At 43.8% G+C, this 23,739-nt stretch overlaps 1 protein-coding gene across 1 annotated transcript in view; it reads right to left on the bottom strand.

Annotated features, from left to right (window-relative positions):
* Window positions 1-23,739, bottom strand: part of LOC147691934 (uncharacterized) — a 407,861-nt gene that overhangs the window by 105,951 nt on the left and 278,171 nt on the right. The window contains exon 16 of the mRNA XM_086939486.1: window positions 8,693-8,944. Coding sequence (XP_086795612.1) covers window positions 8,693-8,944 — 252 coding nt within the window. The remainder of the gene's footprint in view (window positions 1-8,692; window positions 8,945-23,739) is intronic.

The raw sequence follows: 23,739 nt of genomic DNA, 5'->3' as shown, positions 1-23,739 counted from the left end.
CCTACTATGAGAGAGGAGAGTGCCAGGCAATCAACATAAAACACAAGACTTTATAGTGGAAAAGAGTAATTTTCTCAAGCAATGCGCAACAAAGCTGAAGTCTCATTCGAAACCCTCAGCAACAATTACTACAGATCATCCAAAAAAAGATCCATCTCGGCAATGATGGAGGTTACTCCAGAATACGTATATACCCACAGCCTCTCATGATCTCACAAGCATATACAGACACACCGTAAACTTTCCAGACACTAGTAACGTTGCATGCATTGTTATAATCCTGGATTGAGTGCATGTGAGTCCATGTCCTGTTTGTTGTATCAAGTCTTGTGCGGGGTTCAAGACAAAAATTCATGATTGCTAAGATCAGGTTGTACAAGTCTTGAGATTCTGTTGAGCTCACAGATCAGCAATATTAATAGTGTTGACACACAAAAAGTGCTGCATGGTACCTCTGTACTGCTGTCTATTACTGACAGATCATTTTCGGAATAGTATTCAAATGTGATGATCTAGACAGAGCATATCCCAAAGTAGTGATGATCTTGAGGGCTACACTCTCCTGGTGCAGAAATTTGAAATGCGTGTTGAAGTGCAAGGAAATATGTCTTCTAGCAGTGGAATCTTGAAGGTAAGAAAAGCCTTGAGGGCTGTCAATGATTTACATATACCATTGCCCAAAACAGTCACTAAGAGTCAGTGGTGTCTCACAAGACTTTCCAACCCCCGAACATTGTAATAAGAGCGAAAAACAACCCTCCCTCTGCAACTGCAAAAAGTCATTGCAGCTTGGGCCAGACATCAATATGTGCTGCCTCAATCAGCCAAGACAGTTACAGAGAAAATCTAGTTGGGGCAAAGAAAAAGACTTTGGAGAGTACAAAGGCCAGGAGTTTCTATCTTTCGGTCTTTTGCACAAAATCAATGAATCAATATATACTTTGTTCTATTTAAAAAAAAGAATCATAACATTTGAACACAGTAAAATTCATTAGATACACAGTAACAACGATAAAAGAAAGATCACAGGTTAACTCGCTTTAAGAAACCAGAAAGATACCATGATAAAAAATAACATACTGTAGGGTTAGTTAAAAACTCGAAATACAATAACGCAGGTCTCGCTTGGTTGAAATTCATGGGCAACAAAAGGGGCCATATATATTTATGATGCAGATCATCATACCGGGGACAAATCATAAGTATGTGATCACAATCTATGTTGTAGATTCCTCCCCTTATGAATCACAACAAGTGTCAGACAGGATTCAGAAAAGTTGAACTACCTCTTCCACAAAGAAGGTGGCACCACATCTTTAGCTCGACTGTGGTGTCTCCCAGGACAGGGATACAGCCTTTACAATGCGGCCTGAGCCATGTGTGCCCTTTCCCCGCAAACGGATCCACGCTTGCCTTAAAACACACATATGTGTGGTTAAGGCAGGGCACGGTCTAGCTGCGCGGATGGGCGGGCACAGGAAGAGATAGGATCAGCAGACGTGGATGATGTCTGTAAGTGGGGCTGGAGCGGAGTTTGGGGGTAGTTTTTAGGGTTTAGGGGGGGTCAGGGTTATTTTTAGGGCTCAGGGCAGGGGGGCTGGAGTGTGATCTGTACCACACATATCCATTTACCAGTCATGCTTTTACCACAAAATTGCGTGGTAAAGGCATGTGTGGTAAAGGAATGCAATGTTAAGATGCATTTGTTGTTTTGGCAGCATTGTAGAGGAATGTATGACTTAGCCATGTGTGCCTCTGTCATACAACCCTCTGGACGTGGTGTTCACAGAGCCTTATTTGAGGCCCACACCACCAGTCCTCCTACATCAGTTCCCTCATTTTTCCATCCATTGGAGACAAAGGACAGGCAGACATAAAAGACCGAATTGCAGTGCAGAAAAATACCTTAGAACGTTTCAGACTTGATGTTTTCTGAGCCAAGCATCTTAGACAAAAAATTCTATAAGGTACCCGGCAACAATTGGGCTTTGGAAAAAAATGCAGGTAAGCCTTTCTTACAAAATAAAATCCAAGATAAACTTACATGGAATGTAGAAGAGCATGGACTTAGTCACACACTATGTGCAGGTGAAATCTAAGATATGGTGATCACTAGAAGGAATGGATTTAGAGCGCATTCACCTCAATGAATGAGGTTTGGGCGTTTTTTAGGTCTCGCGACCTATCAATGCGCGCAAGCGCATTGAGCGGAGCGAAAATTCAAGTGCTCAAAATGCTCGTGAAACCAAGGGTTTCGTTCGTGCGGTTTTCTTTAAGTTCACGTGAATCACGTGACCAAACAAGCACGCGCATCAGCCTCCCTCCCTCCCTCCTAATTGCATTTTTTCACGGCCGCAGGGCACATCAAAGGGCTTCTCCCAGCGTGTGCTGTGCGGCTTCTCCTCCCCTAATTATTCATGGCTGGCCGGCCGTACTTTCAGTTTCCCGGCCCACATTTGGCAGATTCTTGCCTCCTTTTTGTTTTTCAATCATCTTTATTGGTTATGTACTTTCATAGGTCATTAACATGCATCATAATATGAATATTATTGTGGATACAAAATAAATTGTGCATTTTAATATGTTTTGCTTATGCAGTTGTCACTTTATGATATTGCTAACAGTCCAGATAAACATCCTTATCTTATACCTCTCGTTCAATAACATACCAAAACTATAATAAAAAATAAAACATGTTCATTACCGTGCCAGGTGAACTAGTCTGTGTCAGGAGTACCCTATGTGCAGTAGTCTCCGGGAAGCCCCTGCATTTATCGTGGCTACACTAGCGGCAGAACCAGTGTGCTTTGTGATGCGCCTCACATCAGATAGGGGTGGACGTGCACCAAACAGATGACGGGCGGATGTCACAATAGGCATGTGACGCTCGTGTTTACGGAGTATACTGTTTATCAATGATGTTCCACAAACAACTCAAAACGATTTCAAGTGTTGTCGTTTGGAACTGACGCTGGTAATGTGTCACCCATATCCTCGTGTGAGGGAGTAGATAGCAATCCATCTCATTGACGAGCAACATGGTATTTTCTCAAACCTCTGGCTTCTCCTTATGTAATGCGGTGCTTCCGGCTGCTGCCGGTTGTGTGCGGCTCTCTGCCGGTTGTGTGGCCTTCTGTCGGTTGTGGGCGGCCCTCTGCCAATCTATTAGTGAAGAGGGTGAAGTCGCCTTGCATTGCAATGTTACTTCCCTCCCAGCTATGAGCAGGGCTCAATGCAGAAAGGTTGATTCTGGTTTGTGTGTTTTATTTCGCCTAAATAGCCCTTGGGTGCAGCTGTCCTGATTGCATAGTGTCCCCGTCCAGTCTCAGCTGCTTGCGTTTTAGTGATTCCCACCCAGTCGCCAGCTAACTGGGGGCAAATCTACACCCCGTGTTAGAATCCCATGAGTCATTCATAGCGCCTTGCACATAGATAACTGCCTTCAAGCGCTTTGGTAGGTGTATAGCTGGTCCTGAGTAGCAGATTCAATAGAATGTCTTTAACTTTGGCAATTTATCGGAAACTCTTTGTGTATCAATAGCGTTAAAGCGCTGCCATTGGACACCGTTCCATTGATGGCTACAGCGTGCCAAGAATGTAAGCACTGTGCCTGCGCCAGCACTATACCTCAGATGTGCACAACACAGTGATGCCCACACACACACGCGCACACACACACACACACACACACACACGCGCGCGAACACACACACAGTCATGGACACACTGATGTACGCACACACACACACACTAAGCGACACCAGCATTTAAATTACTTCCATTGTGATGCCCAGCTGTACATATCCCCACTTGCCTCACCTCTTGCTCTTCATCCTAAACTCAGTTTTTGATATAACTGCCACAACGTGACGGGCTCTCATCTTTCAATAGTGTGACAGAGTGCTAGTCCCTGTGCTGTCAACCACATGCTTACTATGACACAGAGCCTGGTATAGGGTTTGGAGTGCTGACAGAGTGCGTATGCACTGCGGACTGGGCTTTTAACCCCCACCTCTCCACCAGAGCGCTGTGTATCACCTTTCTGAACACAACCTGACCTGTGCATGTCTGACGGGCTGAGCCTACCCCCAGGCATGCCTGAGCTGTGTCCTCGACCTCTCTGATGACTGAAGTTATGAGGTAGTTTATAGCCAGAGCCACTGCAATTATGCTGCAGGGGAACACCAAATTAGGCGTCAGGTTTGACTAAATTATGTGGCAAGAAAGGCCAAATAATGCAGCACTTTTTGTTGATACTATTACTTCCTTATTTTGTATTTTTTTTACACATGGTGGTAATTCTGTCTGGGAAAATATCTTGCCCTATTAGTACCAGTTTAACAACCAAATACTAAATACTAAATTAGTAACTGAAAGACGACCATTTAACAGCTGGATGTTTCTTTTGGGTTAATATCTGCAGACTACGCAGCAGATGATGGATTGTGGTGCAAATTTGGCAAATCCATAATTATGCAGGAAAAGGCACTGCCGCAGAATCGAATAATTCCAGTGGCCCTGCTTATAGCTACAATGCTGCACCCTTCAGAACTTCAGAGGTATGGAGGGAAAGGTGGCGAGGTGCTGCCTGAACACACTCATTGTTAAAACACTCCCAAACGCCACTTGCTTTGTCTGGCGACTTTCATCTGGGGAACTGCTTTCATGAATTGAGCAAGCTGTTGTACTGGAGTTTATACTCACTTATACTTAGAGTGGTGCACAGTTGCACAACACCAGCGTGCACATGTCAACAGTCATGAGAGTCAATAATATAAAATTGGCCAAGGAGGATTCCGTTGTTGGTTCAACTTTTATTGTGTACTTTATTGAGTTATATATTTACTGTTTATGTTGTGTTGTGGTATTCAGTAGCACACAGCTGCCTTGATAAGACTACATCGCACTGTGGTACTGTTTGGTGGGCCTTTGCCTCAGATCTCTGATCTGTGTGTTTTTGTGCTGCTCTCCATCACTGGAGATTGCTTAGAGGATATTTGGGTGAGAACATACGTAGCATCCTAAAATATCGAATACTATTCTCTAGTGTATTGTAATTGGGATTGTTGGTCAGCGACCGGTTGCCTTGATAAGGTATTTTGATTTGGATAGAGTGTGTGTTCTTTAGGTGACAGGACAGAAAGTGTTGTCTGATAAGGTGATTTCTCGTTTTCTTTTGATTCCTATGATTAGGAGGTTGTTTGTGCGTGTGTGTGCTGGTTTGCTTTTGAGTGCTATCATCAGGCGAAATAGAGTGTGTGTATGTGTAAATGTTGTCATGTTGTGGTGAACTGTACTTGGTTTGTTGTAGATGTTGTCATTACAGTGTTGAAGAGCTCCATATTCCATCTGAATAGCCCTTTTTTGCTTTGATGGATGCACTGGGTTGTTTTGCCAGTAACACCATGGACTCACTGGGAAACAAGATTTGAAAGAATTAACCTTTCACATATGTGTTCACGTATTGCTGTGAGCATAATCCAGGGGACACACATTGCAAAGCTTTCACAAATACCTGACGCTGTCTGAAGTTGGTAGGAGGAAATTCATTCTCTTGGACGTAAGGAGTCCTTTAGGATAAACAGATCAATAGACAAACTACTCCCTTCACCATATATCACGCAGACGTGAACCCACAAAAGATTTCCACTTATTAAGCTACCTCAATCTAGCTGGAAAGCCAGCATCCAGCCTCTTTGCCTGCATTTTTTCACGGCCGCACAGCACATCAAAGGGCTTCTCCCAGCGTGTGCTGTGCGGCTTCTCCTCCCCTAATTATTCATGGCTGGCCGCTGGTCGGCCGTACTTTCAATTTCCCGGCCCACATTTGGCAGCTTCTTGCCTCCTTCTCTAGCTTTCGCTCTCCACCTAACTCGCCCATCTATCTTTCTCCTCCAATCTACTTGCTCCCTGCTGCTATTCTTCCGCGTCACTGTCTCTTCCCACTCGAGACCACCTCCCACCCCTTCTGCCGCTCGCTCTCTTCCTCCTGTCGCCTCTCTCTCCTCTGGCACTGTCCTCTCTCGCCCCATACTTCCCCCTCTCTCCTCCTGAGGCAGTCTGTGTGGGAGCACCGCAGGCCCCGGCGCACGTGCAGAGAGCAGTGCATTATACTGCCTCGTAGGCTCACATGGAAAGCAGACTACGAAACGCAGTGCTCTCTCACCCGCAGCTGGGCAGCCAGTAAATTACAAGCAGGCAGTATGCAGATTTATTCTCCCGCCGTCTCTTCCTCCTCTCTCCCGCTGTCTCTTCCTCCTCGCGCCCGCTGTCTCTTCCTCCTTTCTCCCGCTGTCTCTTCCTCCTATCTCCCACTGCCTCTCCTGCTTCTGTCAACACCGGGTTGTCTCTTGCTCATGACTCTCACCTCGCTCCTCCCACGCGCCAGTGTTTCTCTTACGCTGCTATTTGCCTCACAATCTCACTTTCTCCCACTCACCTCCCGCCTGTCTTCACTATTTCCACCCCCACTCTCTGCCTCCTCTGCAGTTATCACTCCCACACCCATCTTTTCTTTCCCTCCGCCATTTACCTTCTGTGATTTTGTTCATCCTTTTACACAGAACGAGAGGGAAAGGGGACATGGCTCCTATTTGATCTGCGCCGCTTTTGATCACCCTCAAGACTCTCCTCCTACTCCCTGCTTTCACTCTGCTCTCGCGCATTCATTCCCTCTTTCATCTCGTCGCACTCCCCCTTCGAGTGATTTGCTTCGCTCTGTCTTCCCGCGCTCTGCTCTGTCTTTCTGCGCTCTGCTCTGTCTTTCTCACCTCGTACCTGCTGCGTTGTAATGTGTTTTTTGTTTGACTTGCAAAGCTCATAGAGACTTGGTGGCTTCAAGGCGCCTGGGCGTCCCTTATTCGAATGAACGGGTCTGCTAGCAAACCTGCGGCAGGACGCCATTGCTGCCAGAACTTTCTTTAATATAGCTAAACCCGACTACAGGCCCAGATCTGAAAAATGTGTCCTTGTGACATGGAGTGACCCTGCTCGCCTCTAAGATGACTGGATATGTTACCTGCCCTGAAAAATATCCCCCCCCACTCCAGATTAAAGTGATAATAATGAGCCCTGCCATGGCACACCTGTGGCTCTTTTACCCAAGGAGTTTCTGTACCCAAGGAGTTTCTGCAATTTTTGGCTGAATGCAAATCATGTCCAATTTCCCCATGATATTTTGAGTGGGATGCTCTTGTCCCTGAATGGCCAGGCCCCATGAATCTGAAATGACAATTAAAGCCAACAGGACTTTGTGTAATTACATCACAGACCCACATGGGGCCGCATCATGCTGCATACCAGGCTACTCCCACCCTCACATGGGACCTGCACCACTCCTACCTTTACTGCAGCTTTTTGTGTGTGTGACTGAAGGACAGGCTGGCATGGACTGCTCTTTGCCTTGCGTATGCTTGTGTTGTTAGACATACAACCCCTCTTTCTCACACACACGCAGCATGAGGGAAACGGGTGTCACTACCTGTAATAGGTGTGTTGTGCCAATTTCTACATTAATGCCTGACAATTAACATTTTCAAGGGACAACTGATTTGGTTTAAACAAGCACTGGCGTTGCCAATAGGTCTCGCAGTAGGAAAGTTGGAGCTATTACAATTGCAAATAACAATGCCTTTTATTTTTGTTTTCATTTTCAAAACATAAAGGGCTTTGTCATTTACAAAACCAATAGCTCCAACTTTCCTACTGCGAGGTCCTATTGGCAACCCCAGTGCTTGTTTATAAGATGAATGTGTAGGTAAGGCAGCTAAATAAACCCTATTCTGTAGCCTTTCAGGCATTAAAATACTGTTTATTGCTACAGATAAAAAATATATTTTTTAAAAAACTGTAAAATAACAAAGGAGCATCAATTCATATAAGAATGTATTTTTTTAAAATTACAATAAGAGAGAATGCAATATTGTTTGCATCACTCAGATTGGACAATTTAAAATTATAAAAAAATAAACAAAGGAACAAGAGTAAAGAACTGTCTATATCAAAACCAATCAATATCTAATATATTCTGTGAACAAAGTAACAAGTGCACTATCTTAGCAGACACATGTGGGTAAAATACATTTCAATAATCTGTATAAAATACCTACATGCAGAAATTTAAATTTTGTACACCTCATATATTAGAACTCTCACAGCGATTCCATGCGAGTAGCTTAAACAGACCCGATTTAACTTTTCAAATTGTAGTGCTTTCCCATGGTACAATCAGAACAATCCACAGAAAGAACACAAAAAAAAATCAATGGATGAGCTCTTCAGGCCGAACATCAGACTAGATCGCTCTGTTGTACCCATTATCCTCTCGACCATCCCAATAAATGTGTCAACAGGAATAAAATAAAATAATGTGAAATTATTACAACCAGTTTCCCAGAAGTGTGAGGTAGAAGTCTAGATCTACTATCCCAGCAGAACTATTTGATTGCATCCGTTATCTAGGGGACAGATGTGCATACAGTCGATGTTGCGGATTATGGTGGTGGGAGGGAAGGCCATGTGGTAAAAGTGGATCTATAACTTCCACCTTCCTTCACAGTGCAGTGAAAAATCGCTCCATCCACTATCCCTGCAAAACTGTGTACATAGTTCTTACATTCACAATCAGAGCAGACAGCTACATATAGAACTCCTATATCCACTCAGCACGCTTTTGTGTCTGTGAGAAATGTACCTGATGTGGAGGCTGCTTTCCATGGAGGAAAACGCGTGGATGTAGTCTTTTCCTGGTCTGGTGTTTTCTCGACTAGTGTAGCAGAAGACTCATTTTGGCGGAGTGCTTTCTGGAGAGGTGAACAGGCACCATAAGTTTTAGTTGCTAGTTTCTGCAGCACTGAAGTAGTAAATTTCAAATATTTGTCTGGATCACTGGGTATTGAACAGGCAGCCTTCTTCAGGAATTTCTTGGTTAGTGCTTTATCTGAAACTAAAGAAGAAGTTATTTAGGTCATATTAAGTGTTCCACACAACCAACAGCCTTGGTCCTCCTATCTAGGATTACACATTCTCTCCCATAACGGAATTATAGTATGGAGGATCTGTAAATGTCCTCACAATTAATTCTCAGGCATTGTTGCATGTCTAATTTTTTCGGTTTTACCTTTATTTGAACAGCACTTTACTACACAAAGGGCTGTTCAGGCGCCACGCTGACTGGTACAAGAAATAAAGCAACAGAATAAATCAGGTCTTTGGGAGCTACTGATAATTCCCAGACAGTGATTTGTTTGTTGAGGATATTGTCAGTAGTACATATGATAGTTCCTCCTCAGACACTCGGCACTGCCTTGCCTGTAGTCACCACCAGACTATGTTGTGCAAGGGACAAGGAACATTGCAAGATGTCGAAAGGGCAGGATTTAATGGCGATGATCACACTCAATAACATCCATGTACTGTCAAAGTTACATCCATGTACGTTTATTTTTGTAATTAATTTTGGGTATTTGTATAGCGTATGGACTTAGGCCCAATGGCCAGTGATGCAATTTCCAGAGCACAAGAAAAGAAACTGTCCAAAGTGAAACAGGGAAGTAGGAGAACTGTGAAATCTAGAGCTTTAACTTTAGATTTCAGGGTACTGAAGAAAGGTGTTCTGTTTAGACTAAGGGTGGGTGGAGAGGGTATTTTCTCCAAAGAGCAGGGTCAAAAGAGGAGAAGCCTTGTGAATAGCAATATTATTTTGTTGACATACGGTACCATAAAGCGGAACACACAAGCCCCCATGATAAGGCTGCGGGAAGGGTGGGAACATGACCTGGGGGAGATAGAGGGTAAAGACTGGCAGACAGCATTGGCCTTCCCAGCAGAGGTGGCAATAAAGACTAGTTACCACCTGATTCAACTAAAAGTTTTACACTGTACATACTACGTGCGACCCTTACTGTACAAAATTGGCAGGGCGGAGAGCGCACACTGCTTTACAGGATGCGGGATGGAAGGTACACTGCTGCACACACTGTGGGACTGCGCACGCCTACAGGCCTTTTGTGAGGAATAAGCCTACAGGCTTTTGTGTTGGGGTACGGAGCTCATTGTAGGAGGCCACTGGGTTGCCTTGAATCTACAACTGAAACTGGTGATTCTGGGCATATGGGGCCTGACATATGTCACGATACCAGAAACTTCTAGTGAATCTGGGCTGTATTGTAGCAAAGAGGGACATCGCTCAGAAATGGGGTAGTGGGAATCCCCCCCCCCCTCCCCAAGAGGGAGGGTAGGCATGGACCACTGCTAGATTGCGAAATGGGAGGTATAGAAGGGGCGAGTGTAGGAAAGTAGGATCCTTCTGAATGGTTACTCCCACCTTTTGCCTGGTGCCGTGATGGTTTCAGACTAGTCGGACTGGGATGGAGTAGTTTCTGTTCTGTAACTCCAGTTCTGTAGTAGGGGTATCTCTGTTATAGTCATAATCTAGTGAATAGTCCCGCCCATGTGTGCGGACCCCAGATCAATCAAAAATAATCTCTTAAATTGTCAAAAAATTCAGAACTGCACACACACTTAAGAGAGAATTTAAAGACAGATAATGCAGCCTATATCCACAGGCTACACTTTCCAGTACTTCTACTAGAAATTCCACCAAAAACCCAAATCAGCACAGCCTGTCCAGATTTCTCCACAGAGAAAAACTTTCCTTTCTCAGCAAAACCCTCTGGAATGATAGAGAGGAAGGAATGGACAGACAAGCCCCATAGGCTGCTATTATGTGGCTCAAAACAGGATACTGTGCCTTTAAGAGAACCTTCCAGAACTCTCTCAGTATCCCAGAATGCACAGCAGGTCCCTCTTACTTTAAGTTCTTTTTTCCGGCTCCTGCTAGCAAGACCTTGGAGCATTAGCTCTTTTTTTTTTAGCTTGTTTTATTCAATTTTTGTGATAATTTTGTGTTTTTGCAGCTTCACTCGACGTCTTTGGTCTTTAGCTACATTCTGCATTAACTATATACAATAAAAAATGTACTTACTTACATTCTGCTGTGTTTTTTTTTTTTGCAGAATTTCTGCAGTCTTCTTGTCTTGGTACTATTTCTGTCTGACAAGTGCATTGTCTGCAGCTGAATTAAGCACAGGGTTTATATTCTGTGTTTGCCTGTGTCTTTTGACACCTGTCTTCTCTGTAATTTCTTTTCTAGGAGGCTTCGGCTCCCAGGTTTGGAGCAGGGGAGTTTGAAGGCATCTTCAGCCCATGGAAGTGCCTCGACGTCATGGAAGTGCCACGACGTCGTGGAAGTGCCTCGACGTCGTGGAAGTGCCTCGACGTTGTGGAAGTGCCTCGACGTCGTGGAAGTGCCTCGACATCATGGAGTGCCTCAACGTCATGGAGTGCCTCAAAGTCATGGAGCAGTGACGCTCAACGTCATGGAGTGCCTGCATTATCGGTCTTCAAATTCTCTCTTAAGTGTCTGTGTAGTTCTGCATTTTTTAACAACTTAAGAGATTATTTTTGATTGCTCCGGGGTCCGCGCACATGGGCGGGACTATTCACTAGATTATGACTATACACAGAGATCCCCTACTACAGAACCTGCTGATCAGGACCGCAGTCTCTCTGCTTTCGCCCTTAAATTGTTATGTCAAGTACTTCGGTACATCCCAGATAGGATACTGAGGTACCCTGGTCAGTCCCTAGTATATGGTACCAAGCTATCCAGGGCATAGGTACCCCAGAGGTCCCCTATGGGCTGAAGCATGTATTATGCCACCCGTGGGAGACTATTCATACTCAACCTACAGGCCTGCCATTGCTGACTGTATAAGCTGGTGCTAGCACCACTTACGAAATAAATAGGTTTCCTATATCTAAGGTTACTGCACTTAAAACCTGTAAGTCACCCCTATAGTAGGCCTTTGCAAACCTGAAGGCAGAGTGCTTGGTTCTAAGTGTGATGGTGCTCCTACAAGAGCAGGGCAGCCCTACAGCCTATAGAGTCCATTCTCCCGGGTTGTAAGTGAAGCATCCATATACCATATAGACGGGCAACGCGTAATTACGCGATGACCATCTCTAAACTGGCTGCAACAAATCTTATGTTTGGTATCAAACATTTTGGAATTTGGAATAATACCCCACACCATAAACAGTGTGGGAGGTATGATTCCAAGCATCAGAACGGGCCTCTTTTAGGCTCTCAGTTCTCCAGGTACCAGTCTTCTAGACCCGGACAGCACAAAATGGTTGCTGCTGACCAGAGGCACGATTCTGCCACCCTGCTGCTGAGCCAGGCTCGAGCAGGGGAAGGCAGAACAATAGGTATCCTGTCACAGGGAGGTTTTAGTGTATTGGGGTTGGGTGGGTGTGCTTGCCAGCGCCACTCAGTCTGCATGAGGGGCACATTTGGTGCCTCCATGCATAGTCCACTTCAAACAAGCTCTGTTGGCTCCTGCTCTGGTGTGAAACTGGACCAAGGACATGGGAGTATCCTCCCAACTGTCCACTTCCTCCCCTGGGAGGGAACCTTGAATCGTCCCAACCCTTTCCCTAGGGTACTTAAGGGCTTACCTGTGGGTGGGTCCCTAGATTAGTCGTGGGACACTATTCAATTAAGACACCACTTCAAAGTCTACCGTCTGGACACGCAACGCAACGAAGCTGATCGGTTTGCTGATCCTCAGCTCCCACGGTCTCCAAAATGCTCAGCAACACAGGTGGTGGTTCTCCACGCCTCTCAAGGCATGCCCATCCCTCTCACCAAGTTTGAGGCCAGTATCCCTTATAGGAGCTGCAGGTACCGAACCCCTGTGCACTGCGTCGACTTGCCGTAGCAAGAGCTTGTTGGCTTCCTTCCACCAAGATCTTCGGGCTCCAAGTAGTCCCAACCGCGAGGATCTCCAGTGGCCAGAATCTTCGTCCACCCCGGATCGTTTGCATTGTGGCCTGCATCTTTTGGTGAGCTGCTTGAGGACCTTTCGTGACTCCAGTGCCTCCGTCCTGTGGGTCCATTTGAGGGTCACCTTTGTTTCTTTTGGGCTTCACTGATTGCTCAGGGCCTGCCCTGGCTCCCCTGCTTGTGGTGATTCCCCTTGGACCTTACTGGTCCCGACATTGCACCTTCTTTGACATCCACGTTATTTGCAGTTGCCAAGGCTTGTTGGTGCTTCAGACGCACACCGGCCCCTCAACTCTCGACATTTGACGTGGCACAGCTCGTGTACGTCTCCTGGTCTTCCTCAACACTACCTGGTCTTCACAGCTGCAGAGTCAAGGTCACCATCAACTCTCCTGCAACACCTGACATCGGTGGCCATTCGTCTTCCAGGTCTTTGGGTCACTACTGAGTGACAGACTCTGTCCCCTCTGATTGCAGGTACCCCTCAACAAGAATCCACCTTCGGATTCCACCAGACACTTTCTCCTTTCCAGCAGCGGCACTTTCCGGAAGTCCTCCATTGGGTTGGACAGCGGTTTCCAACACTACTTCACACCTATTCACCGGCTTCCCTGGTGTAGGTAACGTGGGTACTAGGGTATCCAAGGGCGGGGTGACACTCCAAACTTCTGTCTTCCACAGGGTTTCTTCAGGGTCCACTGGGAAGGGTCCTTTCTCTTTAAACTTGCAACCGCAACTTATACATTGATTTGTACGGAGAACGCGTTTGTGTTCCCACACTGCACACAATCTCCGTGGGGTTCCTAGTCTCTAACCTTGAGTGGCCGACACTTCTAAGTCCTCTAGACATTGCCTTGACACGAGTCGTGGTTCTTATACCACTTTCTCAACATATGGTTGGGTTTACTGTGTATTTTTTGCTCTTTACGTGATTTCTATGCAAAGTATTGTGTGCATTGTTCATATCTCCAGGTAGGAGATATTTAAACGGTTAGTGAGTATTATATAATAAATACATATTTTTATAAATACCTAGTGTGGTTCTTTTTCATTTAATCTATATTTACACTCCTTCTGGACTAAGCCTGAAGGCTGCTCTCCACAGCTACCACTTAGAGAGCTTTCTATGGTTGTCTACGACCTCCTAAAACACCATAAGAGTTGTCTGGACTGGTGCAGGGTGTCCACTTACATAAGTGTACATCATATACCAGACCGGCCTCCCACAGCGAGCATGCCCCAGAAATTCGAAAAAATCTGGGGCAACTGGGACCAGGGTCCCACATGCATGGTACGAATGGCACAGATAGCATCACTGGACATGACTCAATTAGATGGGAGGAATGCCGTGGTGAGGATGTAAGGAACACTGCTCAAATGCACGTATGGTTATGTTCTTTACTGGATGACAGACTTGTGTGGTCGGGGGGAGGGATTGGAGTAGTTGGAGTAATTATCGACACAAAGTTACAGTATAGTTGTTTTGTTGTGTATGAAATCAATAAACATATTTTCTTTTAAAGGGGGGGAGAAGCCTTGCCTTTTTGACTTAAGTTTTTTTTTCAGGAATTTGAAGGACCATTTGTTTTGTGCTGCAGGTTATGCAAACCCAGTAAATTTGATAGGGAGGTAGGCCAGTTTGAGAGTATGTAGGTTTTGTGAACGATGCATAGGGATTCAAGTTCGGATTCGGGCAGTCAGAGTAGTCAGTGAAGATTTAGGAGCGTGGCTATACTGTGATCAAATTTATGACGGACAGCAATAAGTGTGTAGACTATGGTGCTTTGTACTCCAATGCAATTAAGGATTTTTTGGTTAATGGTGTTAAGGAACGTTCCCTTTAATTTGTTTGTTCCATCACAGCATCTTTCTGTCAACATTCTAGATTCAAGTTTGTTACAGAGCGGAGTTGGGAGCAAGCACTGAAGGAACATGGTGTGTGGTTTCTTCTCTTGCCTGCAATAAATCTTCATTATCGCTTCCCGCCAGGTTCATCACTGGAGTTCCAACACAACTACCGACCACTGCATGGAAGTCATTTTTAAGAAAGAGGGCAGTGACAGCAGGGAGATTGGTTAGGACACTACCTCCAACAATAGGAACACATGCTTGTGCTACTGAAAATTAATATCCATCTGGACCCTCTGGGCCTGAAGAAAGGAAGCTAAAGCTATCCCTCAGATACAGCATTGTTCAGCAATGATGCAAGCTCACTCGTTGCGATGTATGAATGTGATTGAGTGTGCCCTTCATCCAGGGAGATCTTCTGACTCTTCTGAGCTGGTCGCCTGTTGCAACACTGTGGCTCATGAGCCAACTCTGTTCTTAATGAGTCCATAGGCAGGTCCTTCCAGGAAGCTGGATGTTGTGCAGGTCTTACTAAGGATCAGGTCACTTCCTCTGGAATGGTCTTTCTTCTTTCCACATGCTGCAGCAAGTAAGTAAGTTCTGCAACCTTTCGAACATGCAGGCCCAATCTGTCAGGAGTATGAAAAACATGCTACCTTCTGATGGATACCTATTCCTGTAAATGTCGGACATTAAAAATTAACCTTCCAGGCTTTCAACAGGCCAGAAAAAGCACTTCCAAAGCAATAGCTCCCCAGTGCCATGTGGCCCATACATGGACTCCACCTCCGGGTAGAACAACACTGGAGTATATTAGGTGCTGACTGGCAAGCTTATGTCATAACCAGTTTTTTCGGTACCTCACTGATGTAGATGTGGATCTCTCAGTGACAAAATTCCACAGCATTACACAAGCACTAAGTCAAATGTCTCCTCCAAAATATTCATGTTTCGAAACTCAAAGATGCCACAAGAAGATGTCCCTTTCTGATCTACAGGATTTAGTGTAGTTCCTATATTCCCAATAGGCTCTGCGCATTGGAATAATATATACTGTAGTTTAGACGTAGGACTGAGGTCGACTAGGTCTCTACCGAATATATTAAACTTAATAGTGAGTGCCAGCTAGCTCAGAGGTCACTAGAAACTTTCTCGAATAAACAAGAAGGGATTAGTTTCTGACAACCGTATAAAAAGGACAACTTTGTTTCCCAAGAATAAGAAATCAAATCTCTAGAGTCGCGGAAACAATAGATAACTATTTTACTCAGTCAATCGTGCATGCTTCCTTTCACTAGAGATGCAGAGAAATAGAGAGACGGGTTTTTTCAATAAAAGTATTTATTGAACAGTCTTCTTTCTCAAGCATTGGAAATGAACTGCTACAATCATAATACTGGTTATAAAGTACAAGGCATATAATACAAACAGTATTATAAAGTAGTACTGTAAAAGCATGATATGGTTTCTAAGCCATAAAGTGCATAAAATGTATAAAATACATACAGTAATAAATAATGATTAAAAGTGCTCAACTGGTGCTTTCAAAATACGCCTACCCCGGTGTACCTAACCTAAGTCTAGTACGAGGGAAGAAGTAAGTGAGGAGTAGCCTAAGTTTAGTAGTTCTCTGGCAGGAATCTATTCCAAGAATTCTCTAAGAGGTCTAATCAACTCCGTACCTTGGTTTTAGAATGAAAGGAGGTCTTGTATCTCTCTCTCAGGACTCGATTTCCAAGATACCCGCAAGGGTAAGCTGGAAACATTGGAGCTGGATTTCTTGGCAAGAGAAAAGACAGCGTCTCTCAGTGCGTCAGTTGGAGGGTCGGCTTCCTTCGGCACTTGCTGCTGCAGGGCGTCGGGCAAGTAGATAGTCGATCTGCTCCAAACCACTGTGTGTTTGTCTGGGCAAACCTAGGCATATTTATACTTTGAAGGTGCCGAGTTTGACGCATGTTTGGACTTAACGTCACTCAAAGGATAAATTCTTGGAAAACTTAATATTCAAGCAGGTGGGAAGTCCCTAGCTGCTGGCGGCAGGTTTTTCCAAGAAATTGTTGTTGATTCTCGGAACTTAGTGGAAGTAGCCATGTCTTATTTGGGCTGTATGGCTTAGGCCAAATATGGTAGTGATGTCTATGCCTATATAAGGATATGATAAAGTATACCTATAAAAGGCATGAATCGGGAAAATTACACTAGGGTCCTAGATTCATTTACAACACCCACTCCACGATCTTAAGTTCAATAAAGCTAACCTAATAAGCACTGAACATATCTAAAGCTAGTGTTTACAATCCCACCCCAAAATACATAAAAATGCACTTGAAATGGTTGTACATGAGAGAAGAGAAAAAAATATTCAACATTTCTACAGTACGCATTTTAAGGAAGTGATGACATTGTAAGCATATAGTATGGTATCTAAATATGCAAACCGAATGAATCATGAATTTACATTTATGAAAATGGCTCTTAAATACAGAAAGAATGGTCGAGACCATTTCATAACATAACATATTATGGCAATTGTTATATGAGGCCAAATATTTACTCTAGGCAGTGTTCAAAAAGGAAAAGAATCGCTTGTTCTCTAAGAATAGTTCTACTTTAAGCAGATTAGTCTGTGCCAAAAGTTCAAATGTTTTTTTAGAGAAAAATTCAATTGGTTGTGAAAAAATAGAGTTCCTAAAGTTAGAAGTCTTTGTTTTCAAAATTTGAAGGCCGAATTTCAGAGTTCAGGGAACGCTGTGTGCGTTAATCAAAAGTTATTCTCGGTGTCAGGAGAAAACATCAGATCATCTAGGCTGGCAAAGAAATCGTCTACCACAGTAGGTGAAAGTGGAACTACTTGATTAAGCAGATCAAATGTGCACAGATGAGAAGCATTGCCGTCAGCGCCAGGTGCCGCATTAGCAGTGTTCATATCAGATAGTACCTGTGTGCCTGTTGATCCTCGTATCTCACCATCAGTTAAACTTACTGGTGAGACCTCAATGAATGCAGCCATCAGGATTGGTAGCCGTTGGGGACAACACAATGCAGGAGTCATTACCGGACCTAGCAAGGCGTCGACATCCGATGGAAGGACTGATGGAAGTGTAAGACAAATGTCCAATACGCATTCTTCACCGCAAAGCAGGCATCGTAGAACAGGTATGATGCAATCTTGCCAAATTGGTCTGAACAATAGAAACCAGATTGTGTTCAGATCTCTTAAATGATCCAAGCCAAGAATCTGCGTAATCCTCTCACGATACCTTATGGCAAGGAGGGCCACTTGCATGTTGGTCTGGGTATCGTTGGTTGCCGGACTTGCTATATCGGAGCAGAAGGAATACAAATAGAATTCCTGCTACAAGTCCCAAGATGAGAGGCAGACCGCCGAACACAGAGGGCACGAAATTTGGAAAAATGCTGAGGACTGCTTCAAATAGTGTTAACAGTCCCTAAAAAATCGTCTTAAATACATGTGCGATGCCACTGGTATCAGACATGTTTAAGATTCTACTTAACATTTCTGCAAAATGCACTGGGCAGTTTGTTGATGATAATGCATGTATCTCTGCAGATGTCCTCGCAACTTGCAGATCATACGTTTCTCTAGACGAGGTCAGTGGCACAGATTTTTGCAAAAGAATGGCTTTTATTCTGCTTAAAGTATTAATTTGTATAGAAGAGATATTCAGTGAATGCCATAATGCCGTCCCACTGTCTATTTTGGATACAATACTTGCATACAACAAGTGACCATGGGCGATACACTAACGAGATAAAGTTTTCCTGGCATCATGCCACAGCAGCTGTGATCATTCAACATAACGTAACTGCCATTAGACAGTTGCCTGAAAATGCGTTCTATCACAGTGGAGGGAGTACAGTGCAGGTGGCAAGAGAGGTTATTTGCAGAACCATCGCTGGCTCCATGTAAATTAATACCTTTGCACAAAAGTGTACCACTTAGTGAGTTCTTACAATTTTTTCCACTAAGGAATACCTCTTTTCCCTTGTTCCAACATTTGTGTGCGTAAGGTAGTCCATGTTGACTTAATGTATTCTTTACCCAACCTTTCATACAGGCCCGCTGGCATATGCTGTTGTCAGGAATGGCTTCTCTGTAAGGCATTCACAGGTCGTTTCCCCCATAAACAAGTTTTCTTTGTTGGCAAAGACTCCTAGCTCCTTTACAGGTTGGGGCGCTTTGGTCTCAAAATATCGTTTGAGGCAGATCAGGCATTTCCCTGTTGCCACAGTATGCTCAAGCGGTTAGCTTTCTAGTGGCCCCATAGAATTCTGGCACAGTAGAACGTTGAGCGCGAGCGTTTACTAAACGTCGCACTTCAACCGTTCATTTTCGGGAGGCGGATGTTCTATTCGCGCTCTCCTTTTCTTGTTAGGCCAGAGTACTAAAAACCCACAGAATATCTGGCATGTCTTGTTATTTCGATACCTGTTCCCGAGACGGCTGCTCTAGTTGAGCCCTCCGTATTTGACAGCTCTCAGCAGTGAGTCATTTTACAGGCGACAGTCTTGCGCTGTATTTCTCCTCAGCCGTTCAGTGGGTACCGACTGCGAGTCTCGTCAAAGTGAGCCCAGCAGCAGTGTGTTTCAGTACAGACGACTGACTCGTGCAGAGTTTCTCCTCATCTTTCCAGTGTGTCCCGGCAGTGAGCCTCGTCAATGAGAGCCCAGCAACAGTGACAGCTCATTCCCTTCAGACTCCATTTTCATGAGGCAGCATTCACCGAGTATTGGTGAGACCTTTCCTTGTTTATTACACGAAATGCATAAGTCTCAATCATAAAGGTTTTTGCTCATGAGGAAATGAGTTACTCGAGAAGTCCTTTACATTTATGAACTTTGCAGTATAGACTTTCAAGAAGTTAAGCAGTTACTTGTTAACCTAGATCGCCCTCTGCTGTCCTAAGAGGGCGCCACCTTTGGAACTGAACTTTGAGTCATTTGCTATTGGAATTCGTTGGAGTACAGTTATCTGAGTACTCATCTTCTAGAGACAGTTTCTTCAAGTAGATGAAAATATATATATATATATATATATATATATATTCTTGTGTACCACCTTTATAATTCTGACTCCAATTCAACCAAGTATTCATTTTTGGGCTGAGGTTCATTGCAGTTGAGTTCCATTTAGAGACTGACTAGAGAGAGGCTAATTCCCACACTAAGTCAGGTAAAGAAAGAGAGAGAGAGAGAGAGAGAGAGAATGAGTTTAGATATAATTGTCAAACTAAAATGTGCATGAACTTAGTAATGTTTGTTTAATCTTGTAGGAAGAACTTTCATCTCTTCTGAACATTTGAGGTGAAGATTCTAGTGTGGGTAGTCTCTCTGTTTTTCTCTTCCACTTCCCCTTTCCCCGGCGTCACTGAGGCAAGAGAAATCTGGCGCAGTGGTGTGGGGGAGTTGGGAGCTAGCATCATCTTCGGCCTGGCATTCCTGCGGATATCAGGAAATTCCAGGTACTATCTGACAGCTGTAGACAATACTGAAATTGGAAAATCGTCACTGGTATCATGATGGTGCCATGAATTATCCAATCAATGACAGGTTTCTCAGAAACTGTCAATGGCAATCTTTCCAGTTTTTCAATGCTCAGCACCATATAATCTGCTCCTCTTTGTGCCAGAGAGATTTGTTTATCTGTAAGGTTAAATACAGCAAACCATGACGTTGTGTTGATTAGACGCCATGGCACGTAGCCTGAATGAAGATTTTGCAACGTCCAGCCTAACTGCATTATAGAACGTAATTGACACTGGCCATGTTGTAACATTAGCAAGTCCTGTTCCATTATGTCAATTGCAGAGGATACAATGCTGTCCAATGAATATATCCTGGAGGACAGAGTTGTTAACCCATTGTCCACTACAGAGAGAGCTTTCTCTAAATGAATACGATCAATTTCTCGTATTCTTTCTGCAGTTTCCATTAGCGTCATTTTCCAAGCTTCATTGTACGCAGCGTATATACCGGCGTATATGAAACGTTTTTGCCGTGGTTTGCGAGGCCCCATAAAGAAATCTCGCAAATCATTGCTTTCTTTAAGTAAAGATAAGTGTTGTTTGATTTCCGGAAGTGTGGATGTCTTTAGCCACTCAAGGTATAGTTTTCCTACACTGTAGGTTGTTACTATCCCTGGACTTTGTCTCTGGGAGTATCTTGGATCTGGCCTGTTCAGTGTTAACCCCTGTGTTTTGTTCAGGAATCTATCATGACAGTTATTGGTGTCTGTGGGCCAGGTTAACCATTTTTTCCAATCAGGATTAGTTCTGTTTTGGGTTAAAATATATGGTACGTCTACCATCTTGTCTGTAGTGTCATTACTCTCAGAAGTGGGTTTAGGTAAAGACGGTTTATTCATATCTTTTATCTTAGCCAGGCCAAGACAAGAAGTCTGTTGAACAGTGTCATTTAAAAACATTATTTGTTCTGGTATAATCCAGGCTCTGGACAAGGCTTCTAAACCTTGTACCTGTCAGTCTTTCGTGCCCCAGACAGTTTTTGTCTCAATGTGGTCTTTCCAAAAGTCGAAACCTAATGTAGACAGCTGAGCATAAAAGTTTGCAGAATACATTTGTTTAGTATTGGTCAAAATTGTTTTCATTCCGGTCTTATTTACATTTTTGAAATAAAACGTTTCTGGATTTGTAACATTAAACCTTGAGAAGTACGAAAACTTTTCATTAAATGTTTTTGAGCTGCCTTTTGGTAGTGTGGGACAATGTTCCCATTGATTATATGTAAAAACATTCCTAGGACTTGCAGATTTGTGCAAATAGTGGTGACTATAATGATTAAAACAATATATTTGTTCATAATCTGATGACCCTTCTAAATAGTCATGTTCAGTACATTTTGCAGACATTTCTAAATCTGACATCATATTACTAATAGTGTCAAAGTCCCAATCATCTGAAAATGTGCTGGGTGATATAAAGTCACTTAAAGAAACCTTGAACTGGTGTGGAATCTTCAACAGCTCCACCGGGCCATAGATGTGATAATCAGTTCTATCCCATGCTATACCACCAGGTATAGGAACGGCTGTGATGTTTACTGATGACAGGTCTCTCTTTTCACGATGGGATGATTTGTGAGGTTTTAGGACCAAGTTGATATTCTGACTTGCTGTGTCAACTTTACTGTATTTTCCATCTATCATTTGTCCAAAGCTTAAAACTAAAATCAGCCAGAGTAGGAGAAAAAAATACACCTAGACCAATCCAAAATTCAATCCATGGTGAAACCAGGTATATTTTCTCAAGTTGATGAAAGAGTTCTGTTGTTTTTCTTTGAGAGTTTTATTTGCTGGCGTTCCTTCTGGTTCAGTAGGATCCTCAGAAAATGCATCAAAATTGATGAAATAGCCAGAGGCAGTTCTGTCAATTGTTGGAATTGCATCAGGATTGTTATTAATCTTTGGAGCTGCTTCTTCCTTTGTCACATTTGTATAGTCAGAGGCTACATCATTGTAGACAGGTGTTTCTTGACGAACTGTTATTTGGGTCTCAAGAGGCACGAGTTCCATGGCTTTGTTGCATAGTCCTTCTTTTCTTACTGCAGGTTTATCAAACGTGATAAGTCTTTCAGTCTGAACCTCTTGGATAGTAGCAAGATTTGGTCTTTTGCTACATCTTGGGAGTCCACTGGGCCTACTACTTATTATTGGCCACATGTTGTGGTTTGACCAGGTCGATGGACACGACTCGGTTCTCCTTTTTACCAGCAAGGGGCAGTAGTACTACTGATCTTGTTCCTTGGATTGCTAAGACAGGTACTGCTTTTCTGTAAGAAGGCCCAAATTCCTTCTTGACCGCTATCTTTTCCCTGACTAGATCCCCAATCTTTGGAATCCAGACAGGTCTTGCTGGGACAGGTGGTTTTTCTTCAGTGGCTGTTGGCTTTTGTGCTGTGTTACTCAGACTTCTTCTTGTTTCATTTAAGTCCTGTAAGACAGCCAAACGATCTTTGACATCAAAGGGTTTTTGTTTCACCACTGAAGTTTGACAATCGAGGTCTTCGATTATCATTCTAATACCAAACAGTAATTCATAAGGAGTGATTCCCCCCAGAGAATTTCTTGGCAGATTGTTAAGACTACGTTGGACACTTATTAAATGTTTGACCCACCCATCACCCGAACCCAATACCTTAGCTGTTATGGATTGCTTTATGTCACGTTTTTTTCTTTCTACTACTGCATTACCCTCAGGATGGAAGGGACTAGAAAACCGCAATGCAACGCCCAAGCTAACCATAGCCTCCTTGTAAGCTTGAGAGCTAAGCGCAGGACCCTGGTCAGAATGTAGCGTGCGGATTGCGTATGTGCCGATAAAGACTCGCAAATCCTTTATAACAGTTCTGGCGTCCGCCGAGCGCTTAGGCCATACCCAAATAAATCTTGTCCTAGTAGTTGTGGAATCGCATCTGTCTGTAGGGACGTCTGCGTGTAGATAGCCGAATGCTGTCTAACAGTGGTATCTGAACTGGGCTGGCTACACTGTAGTCAGGTATCTGGTGGTTGTCAAAGCTATGATATATGTAACAGGTATCACAGTTTATTCCAAATTCATAAACTTGGATGCTCATTCCTGGCCACCAGTACATCTCTTCTAACTCTATAAGAGATTTCAAGATCCCTTGATGTGTCAGACCCTCTCCCATATGTGCTTCTTGAACCAAGTAAGCTCTCTGCTTCCTGTTTGGAATTACTCTGTCCCCCACTCCAGGAATTCGAGCAAAAAGAACGGAGTTTGGAATCAAATATGTATGTATAAGTGAGTGGATAGTTTAGAGGTAAGGCTGCATGATTGCCATCCATTGAGGCTTTTACTGCTAATAGCGTTTCACCATCTATTACTCTTTTTGAGCGAGCGATTGTAGCTACGGAAGCCGTTTGCACAGCTGCCTTTGCGGCTTCATCAGCCAATAAATTCCCTGCAACGTGAACGTCATCACGCTGATGACTCAGTGTATGTATCACGTGAGTCTTTTGTAGTTCTTTTTGTAAAAGAACTACT

Source organism: Lissotriton vulgaris, chromosome 9 (genome assembly GCF_964263255.1).
Source record: "Lissotriton vulgaris chromosome 9, aLisVul1.2, whole genome shotgun sequence".
Taxonomy (NCBI): Eukaryota; Metazoa; Chordata; class Amphibia; order Caudata; family Salamandridae; genus Lissotriton; species Lissotriton vulgaris.
Note: the sequence above shows the minus strand (reverse complement) of the source record. Positions and strands in the feature narration are given on the sequence as shown.